Genomic DNA, 23,323 nt, shown 5'->3' on the forward strand with positions numbered 1-23,323 from the left:
CTTCAAAAGCAGTTGGGTACTTACTATCAGTAAGATCAGAGGCTAGTAACTGACGACTTCAGGGACAGGAGTAGAAAGTTATGTGGCTATAATTTATCCACCAGCCAGAGGGTAGGGCAAAAACTGTCCCCAGACAGAATGGTTGTTATTTCACCAAAGAGACTGTAGTTCTGTAACGTTTTATCTCACTCCAACATGTTTCTGCCCTGTATTCCTATGCTGTCGTCATTTAACCCAAAGCTGAAACACAGCTAAAAATATCTTAGTGACACCAGGTGGCGTAACAGTGTGGCTGATAAAGCCCACGTCGGTTTGAAACTGGATGTGAATTCAAATCTTGGTTCCACCACCTATTAGCCATAGAATGTGTCCCGTCTCTGGGCAAGATGTGAAAAACAGACCCTCTCTCTCGCACAGGCGTTTACACCCAGCATCACATGAGAAATGGAAGGAAGTGCAAAGAGTGTGCAAAGAGCCCAAACTTCCCCTTGTGTATGGCAAGGCCAGACGGCTCATGAAACCCGCTAAGTGTTAACCCCGTGCCTTCCATGCCCTGGGGTGGCAGGACAGACAGAGCAGGCAGGGGCACCAGAGCTGGGCCTGGGGATTCTAAGCACAAACCTTGGAACTGGGGAACCTGAGGGTCAAGGGAGTCCAGATGATTCCTGGGCTCTCCCTTTCCCCTTCCACCAACCACAGACTATAGTTGTATCAGGGAAGAATCTGGACTCAACTTAAAAGACCACATATCTGTCAGGGGAGAGAAGATAAACACTTGTCCCTTTGCTAATTACAAGCGGAACACGGTGCTGTAACCAGCAGTCATTTCTAGCTAACAGCTCCCCGGAGGGACAGGACTGCTCGACCACCTGTGCCAGACTGAGATTCTGGAGGGAAAGTGGGTCTTAATCATCTATGAAATCTCTAATATACTTCTTTACACGCAGCAATAATAAATACTGAAAACTTAAAAACTGACGATAAACTCAAGGCAAAAACTGCATAAGAGACCATTTGTGCTCAGAACCAGGAAGTCACCGACAGACTGTAAATGCGTGAGGTTTTTCACTTGTGCGAGTTGTAGGTCTACAGAACATCAAGGGCAAAGTAAATGACCTTTTGGGGGAAATCTTACCAATATGACCCCGACGCTATTCAGCTCCATAAGGTCCCCATTGATACTGCTGGTGTTTGTCTGCAGGAGGCTGGATATCAACCTGATCACATTCAGTCGGGTGTTGCCCACGGGAGGGTCCAGCACACCCCACGTGGTTTTCATCACGCTTTTCTGAGGAGGAAAAAGCTTTCCAATTAAATCCAGCTCAGTAAACAAGCAAAAGGGTGGAGGGGTATGGGCGAATGTGCACGCCACGTAAACTCCCCCTGCAAACACTGGGGCCCGAACCCTCCATCTGACGGAAAATCCAAAGCCGCTTTTGCCATCTTGAAGATACGATGAAATGACCAAGGGGGGGGGGGGGGAAGTCAAGTCATTTCCCTGGACCGTACACTTTTTAAGAAATTGAGTATCCCCCTGCTTCGACAACCCAAAGTGCCGCAGGAAGATCGCAGACGGCTACGCTCAGGGGGAAAAAGGTGAGGTATTCCAAACCTGGCCGGAAATCTCGAAACTAAGACACGTTACAGGTGGTTTTGGAACACAGTCCCCAGTCTTTGCAAAATCCGAGAACGAGGCAAGCTCAAAGCTGTCTCTGGGTCACAACCTTGAAAGAGGATCAACTTCGAACCTGTACCTGCCCATAAAAGGGAGTCTCTACACTTTGAATCACGAGAGACAGACACAGGACACTTGGGACTTTCACGAATCCCACAGGAAAGGGTGGCGAATCCTCAGCCGGCAGTGAGGCCGCCCTTTCCCCACGTCCCGCGCCGCGCCTCACACCCCCCTGCTCCTCTCAAGGCTGCGGGGAACTAGAAGCTTCAGCCTCTTCCTCCAGCTGAGGTAGCTCTAAGTAACGACACGTTAAAACCTTCAAGGGTCTAACTCACGCCGCATCCTCTAGTGAAACCACGTACAAACTGACCTCCCGGACTCCTAGCAGTGACGGAGCGGAAGTCCAAACGGGAGACCGCCTTGCTTCTGCACCAGGGCCAAGAAGCAGAGTGTGGGAGTCCACATGACACGCTGCCTTCCTGTCCATGCAGAGAGGAGACAGGCAGGCCAGCGAAGACGCGGGTGGGGAACTTCCTCATACGTCCTCCTTCCCCCACCTCCCATTCCCACCTGGAATATTCTCTCTGCTTCTCCTACTAAATCAATCCCTTCTTTTTCTTTCCTGACCCTGTTTCTTCCCTACGTGTGCCACGAGGGACGCTGCTGGCCGGAATGGTTAAACGGGGGCACAGGCGCTTTCCCCGAGGGTGAACGCCGAGCACTCTGGCCCGCACCCAGCGCTGGCCGGACGCGTAAGACACGACACGGGCAGGGACCCTGCCTGCTAAGCGGTGGCGTCAGCCGTCTGAAGAGACCGTCTGGAAGCTGAACTAGACTCCCTGCGTCGTGGACGTAAATAATCGCGTTCCCCTCCACAAAACGCCGAGATACACAGAAAGCACCTAATGCAGAAGGGAGAAAGTAGTGCCTTCAGATTCCCAGGGCCTGGCACGGTAGATGCCACAACACACGCATGACGGCTAGGCCACTGGGTGCGATGACACAGGGCAGAAGGAAAAAGGAAAGCGGAAGCACTGGGGTGGGCAGGGGACCTCCCGGACCGGACTCTCCCACAGAGATTCCCAAAGGAAGAGCCTCTTACCCTCACTTAAATCTCTGCTGCGGGAGAACAGCACTCGAGGCCCACAGACGGCTCTCCTCTACCGGGCCTCGGGGTGGGCGACTCGTGCTCTCAGCGGACTGCCTGAGTGAAGTCCCTGCTGGCTTAGCACGCGGAGGCCCCCAGCGGAAAAACGAGCTGAGTCACGCTGTGCCGAGCACTCCTTAAATAACACATCTACCCATCAGACCGATACGCCACTCCAACTCGGATTAAGGCAATTCAACCTCAAAGATCAGTTCCTAAAAGATGAACTTAACCTCAAAGCTGGGAAAATGACAGGCCACAAGGACTGTTTGATTGGCATAAAAGCCTCCAGAATTTATAGAAAAAAAGCACAAAAAGCTGAGTATCCTAAGTAGATACTCTGCTTCATTTTAATTCTACCCCATCCACCAGTGTAGACACTACATATATATAGATAAAAGCTGTAACTCGCTTAAAACTAAAACCTCGCTTAACAGCAGCACAGACGATCGGAAGGGCTAGCTTGTGTGCTGGTCACAGCCGGTTCCATTTCCCACAAGGTTCATATGCTTTCTAAGCACTATTTAAACCAAGTCACTGACCCGGCCAGCCGTGATGAAGATAGCTGCCCTACCTTGGGTGGCTCAAGCAGGAGTTCATGAAAAGATCCAAGTCTTCCTCGGATAGCTTCTAGAACACTCTTGTTGACCGAACAAGCTGAATGACTCATGCCTGGTGGGCAGATCTCTATATGGCCTTCAAATCTTGAAACAAAGCAAGGTAATTTTGTTATAATTTCAAAACAAATCAATTAAGGTGCTCCCTATCAGTATGTAGGTAGATACAGAATAGCTATACAAATATGATCATATCAACATTTCTGGAAGGATGGGAAGAAGGTGTAATAAAACCTCTCCGGGGACAGCAACATGATCGGAAAGCCAATGGCCTACAGTTGTCAGGAGAGAAATCACATGCGATTTCCTCCCACTCCCCCACACCTTCCAGCTCCGTATACCTCTAATCCTAATAGCAGGTCTCTACCAGGAAATCTGGGAAACAAAAGGAGATCAGGTCCCTGAATTACAGGGGATACCACACCGTGTGCCATTTTGGGATAGTGCTAATCACTAGGCCTGCGTCGGTCCCATTAGTTTTTCTTAGGTAGCCAACATTGTTTCCGACTTACAAAGCCTAAGTTACTCGTGTACGTGAAGCTCAAACTATACTCGTTACAGGAGAGGCTAACCAACGAGTAGAATGAGCCATCCGAATCTCAATCGGTGTTAGTGATCACATGGGAAAAGGGGTCCCCAAGGACATCAGGAGGGGAAGGGCCTAAAAACGTGGGCATGAATTTCAAATGACAAGACAGACCTGGAAGCGGTGTGTCAGTAGCGTGACGTCAGCTGGACATCAGTGCGAACTGGCGGCTGACCACGCAGCTGCCGAGCCCCAGCCCTGGTTTTTCACTCCCCGGTTGTGGGTGCTACTGTGGACACTGGGAGCCTCTGCAGTGTCTCCCGCAGGCCTGCCGTGAGGGTCACGCTCGCGCAGAGGACCGAGGATGCCGCCTGGCACACGGCCAGCACCCGGAGAGCAGCCTCGCTGTCATCGGAAAGCCTTCCACACACGTACGCGATTTCTAACTCAGAGCTGCTGTAACGGCATTTAGCCGTTTTCCAGTCTGAGGACACTTTGGGTTGTTTACGGTCTTGTGTGATTATGAATAAAGGTGACACAAACCCTCACAATTTTGTGTCGCACAGTTTTCATTTTACTTGGGTAAACATCTAAGACATTGCTGGATGGTACAACAAATGTCTGTTTAACTCTGGAAAAACCGCCAAACGTTTTCAGAAACCGGTCGTCTGACTTTGCATTCCCAAGAGTAACTTGTGAGCCCTCCAGGTGGCTCTCCACTGTCGCAAGCATGGAGTACTGTCTATTTTGTGGTCTGGCTTAGCTGTGTAGGAGGCTGAAAGGTGGCCTCCCAAAAGATAGGTCTACACCCTATTCCCCAGGGCCTGTGAATGTTACCTTATTTGAATGTAATCAATTAAGGATCCTGAGAGGAGATTAGATTATCTGGATAGCCCCTAAATGACATTCCAGGTGTCTTTATAAAGGACACAATGGGGCACCTGGGTGGCTCGGTCAGTTGAGCATCCGACTTCGGCTCAGGTCATGATCTCGCGGCTTATGAGTTCGGGCCCCGCGTTGGACCCTGGCCTGACAGCTCGGAGCCTGGAGCCTGCTTCGAGATCTGTCTCCCTCTCTCCCTGCCCCTCCCCTGCTCACGTCCTGTCTCTGTCTCTCAAAAAAAATAAACGAATGTTTAAACAAACATTTTTTTAAAGAGACACAATGGCACACAGAGAAGGGGATGTGAAGCTGAAGGAGGCAGGTGACCACAAGCCCAAAGATGCCAACAGCCACCGGAAGGTGGAAGAGGCTAAGGAGGAGTCTCGGCTAGTGTCCCTGGATGCAGTGCGGCACTGCTGACACCCTGAACTTGGGCTTCCGGCATTCACTGGGACGCAGTGGTGTCTGCTGTTTTAAGCCCGTTTGTGGCTTTGTTACAACAGTGTGTTACAGCAGACACAGGAAACAGATACAATTTGTTCAAAAGGTACGTAATGGTATTTCAACGTGGTGTTGAGTTTCAGTCATGACAAATGATGGGCATTTTTATATTTATTTGCTACACAATATATTTTATTCATTGTCTGCTCAAATCTTTTGATCTTAAGAAACTGGACTGTTTTTCTTATTACTGAAGTTTTGAATATTCTTTATACAGCTAGATACAGTTCTTGCTCAGACACACGATTTGTAAACATTCTTTGACAGTGTGTGGCCTGTCTTTTTATTTTCTAAGTAGGCTCTACACCCAGCGTGGAGCCCGACACGGGGCTCCAACTCACAACCCTGAGGTCACTTGTCGATTTCTACAAACACTCCTGCTTGGATTTTGATTGGAACTAACATGGACACGCCAGATCAGATCAGGTTGGGGAGAGCTGACATCTCAACAATACTGAGCTTTCTAATCCATGAACACAGTATCTCTTTCCATTTAGATTGTCTTTGATTTCATCAATATGGAATGGTTTTCAGCATTAAATCTGACACACACTTTATAAACAGATATACATTTAAGTACTTTCTTTTTTCTATGTAACTATTTCATAAAAATTCCAAATTCCAGTTGTCTGTTGCTATGAGAAAGAAATCCAACTAATTTTGAATACTGACCTGATGATGTCTTGCAATTATACTAAATTTATTTGTTAGTCCTAGGAGGGGCAGTTTCGGGGTTTGTTTTGTTGTTTCTGTTTTTTCTTGTACTCTTTCGTATTCTCTGTGAAGACAATCCTGACATCTGCACACTGATTCAGTGTATACCTTCCCTTCCAAGCTGGATGCCATTTCTTTCTTTCCTGCCTTACTACACTGGCTGGGACTCAGGAGGCTGAATACGACTGGTAATGAATATCCTTGCCACGTTCCTTGATTTCAGGGGCTTATCATTTCAGTCTCTGACCATTAAGAATGGTATCAGCTACAGATGTTGTTTTAAGGGGCCTTGTCAGTTTCCAAGGTCCTTTCTATTACTAATTTATCGAGAGTTTTTTATCATAAAGGAATTTATTGAGATGACTACATGGTTTTTCTTCTTTTATCTGTTAGTATCCCTGTTTGATTTTTCATTAAGACTTTATTCTTACAGTTTTAAGTTCACAGCAAAGTGGAGGGGAAAGTACAGGGACAGCCCATGTGCCCTCTACCCCCTTATGTGAAGCCTCCCCCATTATCAGCATCCCTACCCCCAGAGCGGTATATCCATTTCGATCAACGAACCTACACTGACACAACATGATCACCGCAGGTCTAGAGTTTACCATCACAGTTCATTCTTGGTGTTGTGCATTCCAGGGATTTACATAAATACATAATGACACATATCCATCATGATGGCATCACAGCATTTTCACTGCTCCGAGAGTCCCCCGCGCTCTACCCACCCATCCATCTCCCCACCGCCAACCCCTGATCTGTTGTCTCCACAGCTCTGCCTTTTCCCGAATGTCATACAGCTGGAATCATACGGTATGTAGACTTTGCCTTGGCTCCCTTCACTTAGGAACATTTAAGGTTCTTTCATGTCTTTTCGAGGCTCGACAGCTCATTCTTTTTAGCACTGGGTAATATCTGTTTGGTTATACCGCCGTTTATTTATCCGCTCGTCTACTGAAGGACATCTTGGTTGCTTCCAAGTTTTGACAAGTGTGGATAAAGCTGCCATAAACATCCGTGTGCAGGTCTGTATGTGAACATCAGTTTTCAAGTCCTTTGGGTAAATACCGTAATTGCTGGATTATATTTAGTTTCGTAAGAAACTGTCAAACTGTCTTCTGCAGTGGCTGTATCATTTTGTGTTCCCACCAGCCACAAATAAGAGTCCCTATCGCTCTACCATTTTGTCTGCATCTGGTCATTATCACCGATTATATATATGTATGTGTGTGTATACACACACACACACACACACACACACACACACACACACTTTGCGAGAGAGAGAGTGCATGAATGGAGGGGAGGGGAGGAGAATATAGTACCTCAAGCAGGCTTCACATTCGGCACAGAGTCCAACGTGGGGCTCAATCCCATGACCCTGGGATCATGACCTGAGCCGAAATCAAGAGTTGGATGCTCAACTGACTGAGCCCCCCAAGCACCCCACACTGATTGATTTCTGAAGGATGAATGAGCCTTGTATTCCCAAGATAACCGTGGTTGGTTATGACATGTTATCTTTTTAATATATTGCTGTATTTAATTTGCTAATATTTTCTTAAGGAACTCTACATCTAAGTTCTTGTGGAATCTTGTTAGTTTTTCTTTTTGTCTAGTTTCAAAGTCAGGATGGCCTCATAAAATGAGCTGGAAAATGTCCTTTCCCCTGTATTTTTGTAGAGTCCTTAGATCTTTGGTAGAATTCAGCAGTGAAGCGGATCTGGGCCGGGAATTTTCTTTGCTGGAAGCTTTTCTTCAATATGAATTCAACTTCTTCAAAAGATCTAAGATCATTATGCTAGCTATTACTTTCTGGAGTGAGCTTTGGTGGTACTTCCTTAAGAGCTGTCCACAGCCTTTAAACTGTTGGAACTGTTTGCCGAGCATTTACCGTGTTCTATTACTCTTCTAATGCCTGTAGGGAATGCAGTTATGTCCCCTCTTTTATTCCTGTGATTTAGAATATGTATCTTTTCTACATTTTCTTAATCTGACCATAGAAGTATTCATTTCATCAATCTTTTTAAAGAAAGAGCTTTTAAGTTTCACTGATTCTTTGTATTATTTCTCTCTTCTCAATCTCTTTGATTTCTGCTCTCATTTTTATTATTTCCTTCCTGCTTGCTCTGGGTTTCATTTGCTCTTCCTTTACTAGTTTTTCTTTTTTTAAACATTTACTTAAAATGAGAGAAAAAAGAGAGAGAGAGAGAGAGAGAGAGAGAGAGAGAGAGAGAGAAAGAGAGAGAGAGAGAGCTGGGGGGGGGGGCAGGGGGCGGACACAGAACTGAAGCAGGCTCCAGGCTGTCAGCACAGAGCCCGACACGAGGCTCGAACCCACAAACCGTGGAGACCATGACCTGAGCCGAAGTCAGATGCTCAACCGACTGAGCCACCCAGGGGCCCCCTTCTTTTACTAGTTTCTTAAGGTAGTAGATCACTGGCACAAAACTTTGTCTTTTTTTTGTCTTTGTTGATGTAATGGGGGGAGTTCGTTTGTTTGGGTGTATGTTGTTCTGGGGGTACGGGTTCTTTGGCTTTAAAAATGTCATGATCCTGGGGTTGTGGGATCAAGCCCCATGTTGGGCTCTGCAAGGAGTGTAGAGTCTGCCTGAGATTCTCTCTCCCTCCCTCCTTCTCTGCCCTTCCCTGGCTAGTGCACATGCGAATGCTCTCTCCCTAAGAAAAAAGGGGGAGGGAGGGGGAGGAGGGAAAGGAAGGAAGGAAGGAAGGAAGGAAGGAAGGAAGGAAGAAGGAAGGAAGGAAGGAAGGAAAGGGAAGGGAAGGGAAGGGAAGGGAAGGAAGGGAAGGAAGGAAGGAAAGGAAGGGAGGGAGGGAGGAAGGGAGGAAGGGGGAAGGGGAAGGGAAGGGAAGGGGAAGGGAAGGGAGGAAGGGAAGGGGAAGGGGAAGGGGAAGGGGAAGGGAAGGGAAGGGAAGGGAAGGGAAGGGAAGGAAGGAAGGGAAGGGAAGAAAGAAAGGAAAGGAAAGGAAAGGAAAGGAAAGGGAAAGGAAGGAAAGGAAAGGAAAGGAAGGAAGGGAAGGGAAGGGAAGGGAGGAAGGGAAGGGAGGGAAGGAAAGGAAAGGAAAGGAAAGGAAAGGAAGGAAAGGAAGGGAGGAAGGAAGGAAGGAAGGAAGGAAAGGGAAGGGGAAGGGGAAGGGGGAAGGGAAGGGAAGGGAAGGGAAGGGAAGGGAAGGGAAGGGAAGGAAGGAAGGAAGGAAAGAAGGAAGGAAGGAAAGGGAAGGGAAGGGGGGAAGGGGGGAAGGGGGAAGGGGGGAAGGAGGGAAGGAGGGAGGGAGGGTAGGGAGGGGAGGGAGGGAAGGAAGGAAGGAAGGAAGGAAGGAAGGAAGGAAGGAAGGAAGGGGAAGGGGGAGGGGAAGGGGAAGGAAGGGAAGGGGAGGAAAGGAAGGAAGGAAGGAAGGAAGGAAGGAAGGAAGGAAGGAAGGAAAGGAAGGAAAGGAAGGAAGGAAAGAGGAAGGAAGGAAAGGAAGGAAGGAAGGGAAGGGAGGAAGGGAGGAAGGAGGAAGGGAGGAAGGAGGAAGGGAGGAAGGGAGGAAGGGAGGAAGGAAGGAAGGAAAGGAAGGAAAGGAAGGAAAGGAAGGAAAGGAAGGAAGGAAGAGGAAGGAAAGAAGGAAGGGAAGGGAAGGGAAGGGAAGGGAAGGGAAGGGAAGGAAGGAAGGAAGGAAGGAAGGAAGGAAGAAAAGGAAGGAAAGGAAGGAAGGAAAGGAAGGAAAGGAAGGAAAGGAAGGAAAGGGAAGGGAAGGGAAGGGAAGGGAAGGGAAGGGAAGGGAAGGGAAGGGAGGAAGGAAGGAAAGGAAGGAAAGGAAGGAAGGAAGGAAGAAAAGGAAGGAAAGGAAGGAAGGAAAGGAAGGAAAGGAAGGAAAGGAAGGAAAGGAAGGAAGGGAAGGGAAGGGAAGGGAAGGGAAGGGAGGAAGGAAGGAAGGAAGGAAGGAAAGGAAGGAAGGAAAGGAAGGAAGGAAGGAAGGAAGGAAGGAAGGAAGGAAGGAAGGAAGGGAGGAAGGGTCTTGCTTCATTTCCAAATATTTGGGGATGTTCCAGCAATCTTAAACCCATTATGGTTGGAATAAATACTATGTATAATTAGATCATTTTAATTTGTTACGGTTTTGCGCTGAGCGTCTGGTCTATCCTGATAAAAGTTCCGTGTGCACTTGGAAGACCGCGCCCTGACGTGGCCGGGGGAAGGCTCTGCAAGTGTCACCTGGGTCACGCGGGCTGCTACTGCTCTTCCAGTCTTCCGTGTCGTCACTGGGTTTCTGTCTGAATGCTGTGTCACTTTCTTTTAGAACTGTTTCACATTTACAGAAAAACTGCCAAGGTAACACAGACCGTCCCCACACAACCCAAACCCAGTGTCCCGTTATTAGGATCTTACAACATTAACACATCTGTCACAATTAATACATCAGCGTGGACACACAACATCCATACTTTATTCAGATTTCGTCCTTCCTTCATTTAAGAATCCCGTCCAAGACACCACACCTCATTTACTTGTCCCGTCTCCTCAGGCTCCTCTTGGCTGGGACGGTTACTCGGACCTCACTGGGTAGGTATTCTGCAGTCCCTTCACTGGAATCTGTCTCACGTTCTCCTCGTGACCGCGGGGCCTCTGAGAGGAAGCCCGCACGGGGAAAATGTCACTTCCGCGACACCGCAAGAGCACAGACTGTCAACACAACTTATCACTGGCTGCCACTCCGATTATCTGGCCCAGGAAGTGTTGGCCAGAGTCACTGTCAGGTTGCTCTTTTTATTATCTTTCCACACAGAACTCTCTGGAGGGAAGCCATGGTGCGCGGTCTACACACGAGAGTGGGCAGTCTTGTTCTTCCTCCTCGAGGGGGGTGTATCCACACGAGCTCCGCGCAACTCTTCCGCAGGGGAGATGCGTCTCTGCTCTTCTGTTTATTGGTATCAGTATGAACTAACCAAAACATCATCCTCTGGGTTAGAAGACAACGCGTCGTGCTGTCGTGGGGGGTGTTGACTGGGCCAATCGGCTTTGGCCAATGAAAGCTCCGGGTTTCAGTTGGCCCCCGTGCTCTTCTGACCTAACCCCGGCCACTTACACCGTGGGGTTCTGCAGGGTCTTCTGTACTTCCTAATTTTTATCTGACACGATGCTCCAGACTCCTCCTGCCCTACCTGTAGGACCAGCCACTTCTCCCAGGAGCCCCGGTTCCTTTCCCTGGAGACTGGTGGGAGGGACCGAGATCTGGCCACCGGTCCTCGTTCCCAGCTCCCAGCGGCGGGTCACTCCTAGGCCCTTGCGGCTCACAAAGCAAGTCTTTCTGGTTCACCTCTTCACGGTCGGTGTGGGTAATTTCTAATGTCCTAGAGATTCCTTCTTTGACTGCGGCCAACTTCACCAGTAAGCCCCGAGGCATCCTTCGTTTCTGCTGCGGGCCTCAGCTCCAGCACTGTCCGCGTGATGTTCTATCTCCGCTAAAGTCCCCTCACCTGCTTGCGCGTGTCCATCTTCCCCACAGGCCGTTGGCATACTAATCAGAGTTATTTTCAATTCCCTGGCAGACAGTTCCAGCATTTTTAAATCTCGGTCTGTTGACTACTCCTGCTCTTGAGTTTTCGGGGTTTTTTAATCTTGCTTGTCTTACAATTTTTCGTGGAAAGGTGGGCAAGTCGCGTAGGGCAGTAAGCACTATTTGTTTCTAGAACACACGCCCCTTTCTCTCTAGGCCCTCAAGGCGGGGTTCACCTCCCCCTCCAGTCAGCGGCTGGCCTAGGTCTCGGTTCTGCTGCTGCCGTGACCTCAGCCCGCTCCAGACTTCAGGCGTGTGTCCCCTCACTTTGTGTTTACAGTTAGGGCTGGTTTGCCAAGGTCTTCTCCCCATCACTCTTTAGCTCAGTCTTTGAAGGTTCTACCCTTTAAGCTTGCTCCTGTGCCCGCAGGGTCTCCTTCCACACCGGCCTCTCCTGCCCCATCAGCTCAGTGGACCGGGACTGCCGATGGGGCAAATGTTGTTTTGGTTTAGCCTGTCTCAGGCAGCTGACAGGTCCTTAGGTCTCACTGACCTCGCTTCAGTGCGAGGGGACCTCTGATGGTCGGGGCCCATAATGTGTCCCTGCCTGTCCTGTGGGCTAGAGGGTTTTTTGCGGTTCCTTCTGCCTACTGCCAATGGTCTCCAGCTGTGTCTCTGGGGCTAGAGCGTGTCCTTAGTAGCCAAAGAGCTTCGCTCAGCAGGAGAGAGGGTAGAGGAGGATCACGGAGGGGGATCGTGCATTCTGCCCAAAGGCCGCTGCTCTGGTTCCTCGCGCCTGGGGCAAAGCGGAGTGTTCTCTCGTCTGCCCCGCTCTGCCTGCCACCGCCACCGCAGCTCCCCGGGGAAGGGCCTGCAGGTGTATGCAAATTACCCTGTGCCTACAGCTGTCTCCTTGCCCCCTAGGGAGCTTCGGGAGTGTCACAGCCTACTACTCTACATTTATGGAAAATGTATCTGAACTATAATTTATCCAGATGAGAAAAACTGTGAGTGCACCTCAGTTCCTTGGTGTAAGACAAGAACCGACATACATACTAACTTACCCCATCTCATGTCTTAAAGTGTTATTAAAATAATCTAAAATTCAACTGTTTTCCCCAACACGTGACTTATTCAATGATTCTTTCTTAAAAGTTAACCTTCACGTTCATGTTAATAATGCTCACCCCGCCCCCCATCCGTTTCATTTATCATCAATTTTACCAATATTATCCCTTCGAGTTCTTTATTCTAACTTATTTTCCGTTGGTTTCGGCAAAGTACAATCTTCACAAAATGTACCCCCTGAACAGAAACCAGATGGGCACACTGAGGTCACAGAGGTTTTAAAATGGCTCTCCCGCCCCCCCACACCAGCAACGGCGCGTCAGGGTCGCAGTCCTGCCCTGCTTTCCAGTATCCAGTTACAATACCCACGGAAGATCTATTCACATGCACAGAGAACAGGCCTGGCAGTCCGACTCACTTTGTAGTTGACCCACGACTTCTTAGCCAGATACCTTCAGGATTTATCCTTTCTTCTTGGGATTCAGAAAGCTCATCAGGAAAAGGCTAGAATCTGAGCCCTCCCCCGCTAATATTTAATCTTGTTTAGTATTTGATAAACCTTTCTGATTTGAAGACAAGTTGCTTCTGGTCAGAACTTTCCTCCTCTTACTGGTGCATCTCCTCTGTCTGCTTTAGGCTGCACAGCGGTGTGGTTCTTCTCTTCTATACACAGAGATGCATCCTTGTTCTCAGAAGTAGCCTTCTCGAGGCAGGGCAGCTGGCCTAAGCCACCAACACCGCTTCAGGTGCTTCCAGACCATTTTCAGAGACGGTGCCACCACCGTGAGGCAGGACCAGCAGGATGACAGTCCCGCGCCACTTGACCGACACCTTAAAAGTCGCCGGTTACGTGACTTGAAACAGAATTTACAGCAGACACGGTCAAGGCTGCAGACGCAATCTCCAGATTACAAGGCATCCGAAGCAGGGTTGCCAGACTGCCCTTCCCCGGCCGCTAACCAAGAACTCAACAGACCTGGACAAGAGATCAGGTATCTGGGAAGCAGAATGGCCGTCCTTACTACTTTGCTAGAAACCAAATGTTTCTAACGATGACACATCCAGAAACCCTGGACGGCCGAGATTTTCATCTGCTGACGGCAGCCCTTTTCTGTCCTCTTCATGCCCTCTGGTTTGCCGGATAAATCTAACAGCGAGTGAGAAAACACCAACCCTAATCTCTAACCCACATATTCCTGCAATGCTTACGGGTACGTACCTCTTCTCACGCTCCAGGGAACCATCAGAAAACGCTGATGATCACTAAGCGAATTAGCCAGCAGTGGACATAAACTGTGAAGAATGACACGACGAACACAAATGGCTGGCCCGGGACACACACTTGGGGGAAGCACACCACATTTCTGGTTGTCACTTTGCTCAAATTTTGCCGTAAAGGCCTCAAGCCACCTGCCCATCCATTTTAAAACAGCCTCGTCAACTGCAGTGGCCTCACATGTGAAACCCCCAAAGGCTCAATGTGAAGCCTCAAGCTAGCACGAGGAGGAAAGAATCACAAGACAGAAAGTCCCTGAACTGCTGCGTGGAGGAGAGAGAGCTGCCCACCGACCAGGAGAACACCTCTTTTCCATTTTCATATTTAGGAAAGAAGCTTCTCCGCCGTGACGCCTTTTATTACAGCACTTACAGCAACGTTTCGTAAGTGGTACAAATACCCAGACACTGCCCGTAAACAGCGCTCACCAAACCACATCCCTACCTACCACATTCACGTAAAACTAACTTACAGTTTATGTGGTGGAAAAAGATCCGGCACCTGCAATTCAAGGGCATGATGTTGCACTTTATCAACCAACGACTTTGCACTTTTAGGAAACCTAAAAGCACGACAACATGGCTCACTGCTGGAAGACAAAAGGAAAGCTTACGTTGGTCGCCGTGTCTCAAGTAAAGTCAGCAATATCTGGATTGCACTGACGATGGCTGATTCATTTTTCTCCTTGTGGAAAATATTTGATAGAAGCTGTTCTATAATTTCTTGCCTGGGGAGACAAATCAACAGTCAAGCGCTAACCGTAACATCATTTAACAGTAACGTCAGAGAAAAAAAAAAATCACGCTACCGTAAGGCAAGTATCATACAAGAGTTCACTCCCACCTGGGCATATCCGTTTTACTTAACGTTTTATTTTTAATACATTTATTAGAGCACACAAGTGATCCTGCTTATTAGAAATGCAACTCTCCCACATACACTTTCCTACTCGCCCCACCCCGCCGCCTCAGCAGAATTACCTGGGCCCTGCTTGCCTTTGCCAATCTTGCCGAGAGCCAACAAATACTTCAAGATTGGCGGTCACCTCCCACTGAGACCAGGGTGGTGGCGGTGGTAGCTGTGGGTGGTAATAAGATTTGGAACTCTATGCCCCACAAAAGAAGGGTAATTTTTCAAAAAGGTAAATAGAACCCACAAGTGTTTTCCCACAAAGGCACTGATGTATAATTAACTAAGATCTGAAACAGGTAAAAGACAAGATCAATTGTTGCATTTTACCCTCTAATTAAAATCTGGTAAATCAAAGTAACACGGCAGCAATGAAATGGATCTGACTGAACTACTGCCCAAAAAGTATTCTCTGCGGGCTGGCTCTTCCCATTACATATTCAAGGTCATGATCAATGTAAAACACAAGGGTAACTTGTTAGGTAAACTTACATGGGTGTTCTCAAGGAAAAATCTCAGTTTCTCAGGATCTCAGTATTTCCGAATCCAAGTGAATTAGAACTGGGGTCTCCCGTACAACGGGGCCTACAGCTGGGGAGCCCCCGCTGCACACCCAGCGGAGACGCCAGTCATGCGGAGGACAGCTGTGCCCGCCGCAGCCCAACACCGCCGCCCTCTCCAGGCTAGGGCAGCAAGCAGGAGAATCTCCTTTTATTTGGGGGAAGCAAATACAACCGGTACCTAACTTCAGAGGACCCCCTTGCTGGAAGGAGCTCTCACGCACTCCCAGACCAGCACTGAAACCCCTTGTGAGACCCTGGTCCAAAACAGCACCATAAACGCTACTCAATGCATGGCAGTCCAGAGAATAAATGCTAGGTTTGGGCTTGAGCTCTGGAAAACAGACAGCTTTTTCACAGTAAATATGTCTATTCTTCAAATAGCAGCCTCACCCCAGGTAGAGGGGTATGGACACGGCGACCAACTATAGACGTCCACCTTCTCGTTCAAGTGATGTTCTTACTTAGCAGCTTGAAACCACAATAGACAGGGGCGCCTGGGGAGGGCTCAGTGGGTTAAGCATCCGACTTCAATTCAGGTCACGATCTCACGGTTCGTGGGTTCGAGCCCTGCATCGGGCTCTGTGCTGACGGCTCAGAGCCTGGAGCCTGCTTCGGGTTCTGTGTCTCCCTCTCTCTCTGACCCTCCCCTGCTCGCTCGCTCTCACTCTCTCTCTCAAAAACAAATAAACGTTAAAATCTTAAAAAATATAATATTGCTATATTACGCCATAATTTATCAAACATAAACAGATATTATACATTACTACCTAATAATATATCAACTATAGACAAATGCTATTACGATTAGTAAGTTTACCAAGCCTGTAGAAGCCTTTGATCACTGTGCATTTTCTTAATCAACAGACACTAAGAAACCACCATAACGTGGGAGCATGTGTGATATTAAAAGGGGTTGGTTCTCATCTCAAGAAGAGTGTGGGAGGCGCTGTTATAGAGTAAGTCTCCCCACTGCTAAGTGCAGTGAAGATTTAACTCAGTGATAGCATGGGACTCCTGACTCCTCAAGTCCACGAATTTGAAGAAATTTATTCCAACTAATATTTAATGATGTCAATTCTGAGTATGTACCTGTATAACTCAATTTATAGCTGATCCAGGACTAAAGACACAGCTTGAACTCTAAGAGCTAGTCCATACACAGGCTTCATGGGTCAGATTCCACATTTGAGAGGGCTCTGGTGGCGCTGAAACTCCGCGATTAATGTTGGTCAGTCTGACATTCAAGGCGAACCTGCTGTCCCAGGTGGCCAGAGTCAACCACATGAGGCCACTGTACTCAAACTGCAATTAGTCTCAATTGATCTGTCCTAAGTGTAAAATATATGCTGGGTTTCCAAAACTTTGTGCAAAGAATGTAGACTACCTCAATAATTTCTTAAATGAGCAGATGTTCAAATATTTTGTATCAATTAGATTAAATAATTATTACAATTAATTTCACCTTTTACTTGAATGTGGCTACTGGGTAATTTAAAATTACATCTTTTATTTCTGTTGGACAACTGCTGTCATGAACCACAGATTGTTGGTATTCAATATGTTTTTACCCTACTCAAATGGCAATTTGACGTGGTTCAACCTAATACTATGATTACTGGTATTTGAATGTGGAATGTCTTATATTTATAAAAAGAGTACATATGCCATAAAGCCAAGAATAACGGAAATGGGATGGGTAAAATGACCTATCACTCAGGAACCAATAATCTGTTTCGCTCCCTCAGAGAATCAGTCAACTCCTTCCTGGTCAACAATACTCACTGGGAAAACACAACTCTGCTTCTCCGATGACAGACTAAAAAAGTTACGACGTCTCTAATTTGTTCCTCGCTCGTCTCACACTTGCCAGGTAAGTAATACACACAAATGTCTTATTTGAATAAAAGGACCTTCCAGGTGGTTAAGCCAAAAGAAGCCACGTGAACGTCAACGTACGGAAGGACCGCAAGAGGACGGGCGAAGTCATCAGCGAGAGCAAGAGCGGCGGTGCATTGAAGCAAGGCCGCCACTCGTACCTCACAGCTAACGGTGTGTGCACCCTCCCTACTTACTCATCTGAAGGGCGGAAATGCCTGATTCTTCTTTATGCCAACGGCCTGCGGCCGTGTGGATGCAGGTCGAATGTATGCCCAAGCTTGATGGTAGGCATTCTTTCAGAAAATTTGTGAATCTACAGAAACTAATACCTACGGGTTGGCCGTTCGCGCATTTCGGAACAGCACAGCATCCTCAAGCTATCTTCCACCCAAACAGGAGACGGTGCTCAAAGGCACGGTCTCAAAATAAGGGCACGAGCGGTTCAAAGACACAGAACATATAGGGCTTGTGACCCTTCCATCAGGTCTGGTCAGGTTGCCCCTAGTCAGCTGCAAAGATACAGTAAACACTAAGAAGAGCTTCTAGTAAGAACCATGGACTAAAATGGGTCAGATCAGTTTGTGTAGGAGACTCTTCACCAAAGACTTGTGGGGCAGTGACTACAGTCATACTGCGGCCACCCCCTCCTATGATGGCTTTACGGAATTCTAGTTTACAACTACTTGAAAGTTGAAAGTCCACACACACATGTCATTTATTCACCTTCTTACCCTGTGGGTCTCCAGCGGGCCCCACAGCAGCTGAGGTCAGATAAGCCGGCTCTCCTACCTTGTCACCCACCCGAGGGGATTTTGCAGGGACACGATTCCCACATAAGGAAGACTTACCAACACTCACAATGGTAACACGTCAAACGGCATCAATAAGAACAAAGAACAAGAACAGACTTTGAAACATACTTTTCTAGAGTGGCAAGCAGGGGATCTGGTTCTGAACTGTTCTGGATCTGTAACATCTGGTCTCTGCTCAGGCGAACAATTTCACAAAGCGACTGTGAAGCATTTGAATGCCGCTAAAGGGAAAAAGTACAATTTTAACTATCAAACACGTCAAATGTCAAATTTATAATAAAACATTAGAGAAGAAAAAGCTTAAGAAATAACACAAATGAACACTGGCCATAATAAGCTGCAGTGAACAGAAAGTCAAGCTCAAAAGAAGTCACGTGGGTAAAGACACGAGCAATTTATTCCGCCAGGCTAATGAGCCCCACGTAGCAACACTGCACGATACAGATTTCCACGTGTAGGGACACGTGATCAAAGTTCTGGCAAGGAAGAATTTCGACAAGTGAAAACTTGAAAAAAACACGTCCCCATGTACAGCTGACCTTTCAGCAACACGGGTTGAACTGCACGGGTTCACTTACACGCGGATTTTCTTAATACAGTACATACTCATGTAAGTATGCATTTTCTCTTCCTTAGGACTTTCTTAACAACACTGTCTTTCCTCTGGCTTACTTTACTAGAAGAACGTGCACGGAGCACATCCACAATCTATGTGCTAACTGACGGCCGACCTGATCGGCAAGGCTTACGGTCAATCGCAGGCTATCAGCAGTTAACCGTCTGTGGAGTCCAAACTTTTACGTGGATTTTCGACTTCGTAGGGGGCTGGCACCCCTCGCCCCTGTGTTGTTCGAAGGTCAACTGTATATACTCTTATTAGCATAGAAGCTCATAAATTAGCTTTTAAATTGGCACTGATTTAAAAAATAAAGACAGGGTTTCCTGAGTGGCTCAGTCAGTTAAGTGTCTGACTTTAGCTCAGGTCATGATCTCACTGGTGAGTTCCAGCCCCGTGTCGGGCCCTGGGCTGACACCGTGGAGCCTGCTTCGGATTCTCTCTCCCTCTTTCCCCGCTCCCCCCACCCCCGACTCGCGTGCAAGCACTCTCTGCCTCTCTCTCAAAAATAAATGGACGTGGGGTGCCTGGGTGGCTCGGTCAGTTAAGCGCCCGACTTCAGCTCAGGTCATGATCTCACAGTTTGTGAGTTCGAGCCCCGCGTCGGGCTCTGTGCTGACAGCTTGGAGCCTGTTTCGGATTCTGTGTCTCCCTCTCTCTCTGCCCCTCCCCTGTTCATGCTCTGTCTCTCTCTGTCTCAAAAATAAATAAACGTTAAAAAAAAAAAAATTTTTTTTAAATAAATGGACGTTAACAAAAAAAAAAAAAAAAAAAAAGACAAAGCTTCCTGGAATATGCCAATGGGTAAGAAATACTGCATGTTCTCCTCGTGTGTGGTGTAACGGCCTGCCAGGAAAGGTCTGAAGTCTCAGCACCCGCGCGCATCACGTCCTGTGGCACGTGACACGGGCACAGTCGACAGCGATCCTCTGGCACAGATGACGACACGCGGCAGGACAGCAAAATCCACTGACCAGAATTAGGAGCCTGACATTTCCCTCACGAACACAAACCGGTCAGTGCCATTTTAGCATATAATGTATCACGTAATACAAAACAGAAGTATCAACAGGACTGTCCAGAGGCAAAATTAATTTTCTTGCAAGGCAAGTAAAGAAGGTGTTAATGCCCCAAATGCTTTGTCCTTGAAAAAACATAAAAGAAAGCTGCAGAGCTGGGCTTCTCCTTTATCAGTTTCTCCTGAACCTCGCAGGCAGGTATAACTAACTTCCCGTTGAGTAATCAAGCTCTGCCGTTCAGGAACGTGAACCTGGCGAAAGGCAAGCCTCGTCCACGGACACATACTCCCCCCCGAGTGGCACGGGCCGCGCTCCCCGTCACCTCTCTCCTCGGCCCGCACTGGCCACACCTGGGTCACACGGGAGCGTGCTCGGGAAGCGTCCAACCGCCAACCAGCGTTACCACCCCAACCAGACGGTGGGCTCCCGCTGGGCAGGGCTCTTGCACTCGAGCACTGGCACGGGCGTGCGCGGGACTGTGTTCTGAACGTCGGCAGTGACGACACCGAGGGGAGCGCCAGCTGCACGGTCCCGAGGGCAAGACGGGGAACGCATAGCACCTTTAATGATTAACTTTTTTTTTTTTTTTGGAAAAGCCCGTTTCAGCTGAACTCCAGGTAGCAAAGGTTTTGAGTGCACCAGAGTAAAAGGGGCTAACTCAACCTTGATAGAAAATTCACCTTTGTGAGCCAAATGTCCTCCGAGGACACACGCCTAGCTTTGTGCTACTCCTTCGTGGGGCTCACTCTTCAAACTAAGTGGCCACCTAGAGGCCTAAGAGAGGGTCCCCCGACCTCCCCGCCTCTACTTTAAAGCAGCCCCTTCACAGACAGTAGACTGAGCCCCACAGAAGTGCCATGTGCGCGGGGAGAAAGGGCTGAACGCCCGCAACCCCGCGTGGCCCAGCCCTGCTGAAGGTGGCAGCCAGAGCAGCGGCAGAGGAGCAGAGTGACGGGTCCCTCCCCGAGGCGGACGGGCTGGTCCTGGGGACCCCTCCCCGACCCCGCACGGGCATCCCCTGGGCACACAGCTCTGTCTTCAGGCTCCAACGCGGCCTCGATCCTATTGCCAAGTCCGTCGTCAGCACCCGGGACAAAGCCAAACCCTCACGTGAGCGCCGCGAGCCAGGCCAGGAAGTGCCACCGCCAGGAGCCCAACGCTCTAGGGGTTCGGTGGTGGCGAAGATTCTGAGGTGCCGCCCGGAAAGCTTTAGCCAGAACAGAGACAAACAAGTGCAGATGTGGCCACACCATTTGGGCTCAAGATGTGCACGCAAGAAAAAAGGAGTGTGGACGGAGGTCTGCGGCAAAGGCAAGCAGACGCAGCACAAAACCCCAGCTCCGGGAGACGGTGCTGGAACCGGGGCCTGCTGTCTTCCACGTTTCCGGAAAAGTTCTGGGCAACAGGAAAATGCAGTATTTTTTAAACCCTTCAGTGTTCAGAAAACGGTCAACTTTAACAATACTTGTCCTCTACCTTCACGTCTCGTACAATTATGTTCTGTGCACATAAACACGGTTGCTTTTTAAAAAACAAAACAAGAACATCAAGTTTACAGTCGCACAAGAGAACTTACGTCTTCTTCTTGCGATGGATGAACTATTTCCACAAGTCTCTGGATAATTTGCTCCTCATTTAACCACTGTAAAACACATTGTAGAGGTAATCATAGCAATGCGTGGCTTTTGTTCAAGCCCCAATGAAGATTAACATACTTGGAAATATCCATCACATTTTAAGTGGAATGTTACAGGTTTCTCTGGACTTTGAACACTACAGGAAATTAAAAGTCCCCCAAGGAAAATGCCAGTGAATATATTATTTAAACAGCAGCCAACAGTACCAACTATGCCCCAAGTTACAATTCCCACACATAGAAATTCTACCACCAGCTTCTCGGCCACAGTAATTCTCAGACACCACCCACTAAAAGGGTCTGTGTTCTGATTGTTTAAAAGGGTCTGTGTTCTGATTGTTGAGGGGAGGTGGAATTTATACATCTTCTAGAAGAGTATGTACATCTTCGCTTTCAGACAGCTTCAGAAACACTGACGAAAGCAGTATTTGGTATCAGGCCTCTGGGTTAAAACATATGATGAACTTTCAGACTCAAAACCAAAGCAGCCACAGGAAGCCCAGGGGCAGTACCCCACAGCAGGAGAGTCTGTCTGCCCCATCACGAGTTCGTAAAGAGCTGGTATCCTGACCAGAACAATCTCCCCTCCACACGTGAGGTACTGCTGGGACTGCCAACAGGAAGAGGAAAGGAGTGAGGAAGAATAAATCACAAGTCAGCTAGTGGAGTATTAGTTGCGCAGACAGAAACACCGTAACAAACAAAGCACTCGCAACCGCGAAAGGACACACAAAAACAAAAACAACCCCCAAACGAGCAAAACCCAAAGGTTAAAGGAGACTGGGGACAGGGGGGAGGCGTGGCACCGGGTGGCAAGAAATCAAACACACTTTGCTGAAGGCCCAGCTGTCTGGTCCTCAAGGAGGGCGGTGCCCAAAGGAAATGCACACGAAGCTACCAGAGGGCACACAGCTAGAGGTCCCACTTCACATTTTAAGACCAGTTTTAAAACGGGGCGTGAATCCCCCTCCTGGGTGTCTTGCTCAAGTACAGACTTTGATTCAGCAGGGCGGGGGGCGGGGGGGGCGGGGGGGGGGGCGGAGAGCCGAGCTCCCAGGTGACGTCTGAGGGGACGGGGCGGAGGGTCCTGACCACCCAGGGAAAAGGAGGGAAACTGAAGACTGTGAGCTAACCTGCCCCACATCCATTAAGAAGCACTTAATACTCCGGGGCGCCTGGGTGGCTCAGTCGGTTACGCGTCCGACTTCAGCTCAGGTCATGATCTCACAGTCTGTGAGTTCGAGCCCGCAAAGGGCTCTGTGCTGTCAGTTCAGAGTCTGAAGCCTGCTTCGGATTTTGTGTCTCCCTCTCCCTCTGCCTTTCCCCCGTTCGCGTGAGCTCTCTCTCAAAATACATACATACGTACACATATACATACGTATGTAAAATAAGAAAGGCATTGCCAATAAAACGGACTTCAAAGAAACAAGTAAGTGCTAAGGTTCAAAGTGGAGTATTAAGGATGGAATGGACTGGGGAAGGTTCTGGAAGAAGGCAGTGAAGAGAATGAGAGAGGAGGAGCCAGAAGACAAGAAGAACAGGCAAAGATAAGAGCCAGTGAGGAACTTCATCTTTAAGTTACTCATTCCACCCAAATTCCACTTAAGAAAGCTCTTCAAGAGGCACACGGATCCGAAAATCATCACCTACCAGAATTCTAAAATGTATGCTTTTGAAAACCAATCTCCATTCTCCCTCTTACCCCACGCTCCTAACTACCCACAAGAAGAAAGTTACTTGTGAAGACGGACCTCCTGGAAACAGCCACACGTGTCCTTGCGGCCAGACCCTGCAGGGTGGCCACGGTCTCAAGAGTGACGCCGTGGAGCGGAGCGTATGCAGACGAGATTTCTCACTCCCCACCTTCCGCTCTCACCAGGGCAGCTCTAAGACCCATCCTCGACCCCTCCCGCCGAGAAACAGACCGGCAAAGGCTGGAGAGCCCCTCCCAAAGCATCCCAGGCACCTACAGATGCGCACAC

The 23,323-nt window shown here is 48.5% G+C and overlaps 1 protein-coding gene across 23 annotated transcripts in view; it reads right to left on the minus strand.

Annotated features, from left to right (window-relative positions):
- Positions 1 to 23,323, minus strand: part of PPP6R3 (protein phosphatase 6 regulatory subunit 3) — a 138,156-nt gene that overhangs the window by 38,204 nt on the left and 76,629 nt on the right. For all 23 annotated transcript variants that reach the window (XM_019415230.2, XM_019415228.2, XM_053899362.1 and 20 more), the window contains 5 exons: positions 21,282 to 21,347; positions 18,179 to 18,291; positions 14,522 to 14,635; positions 3,397 to 3,526; positions 1,136 to 1,288 (listed from right to left, as the gene is read on the minus strand). In XM_019415230.2, coding sequence (XP_019270775.1) covers positions 1,136 to 1,288; positions 3,397 to 3,526; positions 14,522 to 14,635; positions 18,179 to 18,291; positions 21,282 to 21,347 — 576 coding nt within the window. The remainder of the gene's footprint in view (positions 1 to 1,135; positions 1,289 to 3,396; positions 3,527 to 14,521; positions 14,636 to 18,178; positions 18,292 to 21,281; positions 21,348 to 23,323) is intronic.

This window comes from Panthera pardus, unplaced genomic scaffold (genome assembly GCF_024362965.1).
Source record: "Panthera pardus isolate Hobbes unplaced genomic scaffold, ASM2436296v1 HiC_scaffold_12, whole genome shotgun sequence".
NCBI lineage: Eukaryota > Metazoa > Chordata > Mammalia > Carnivora > Felidae > Panthera > Panthera pardus.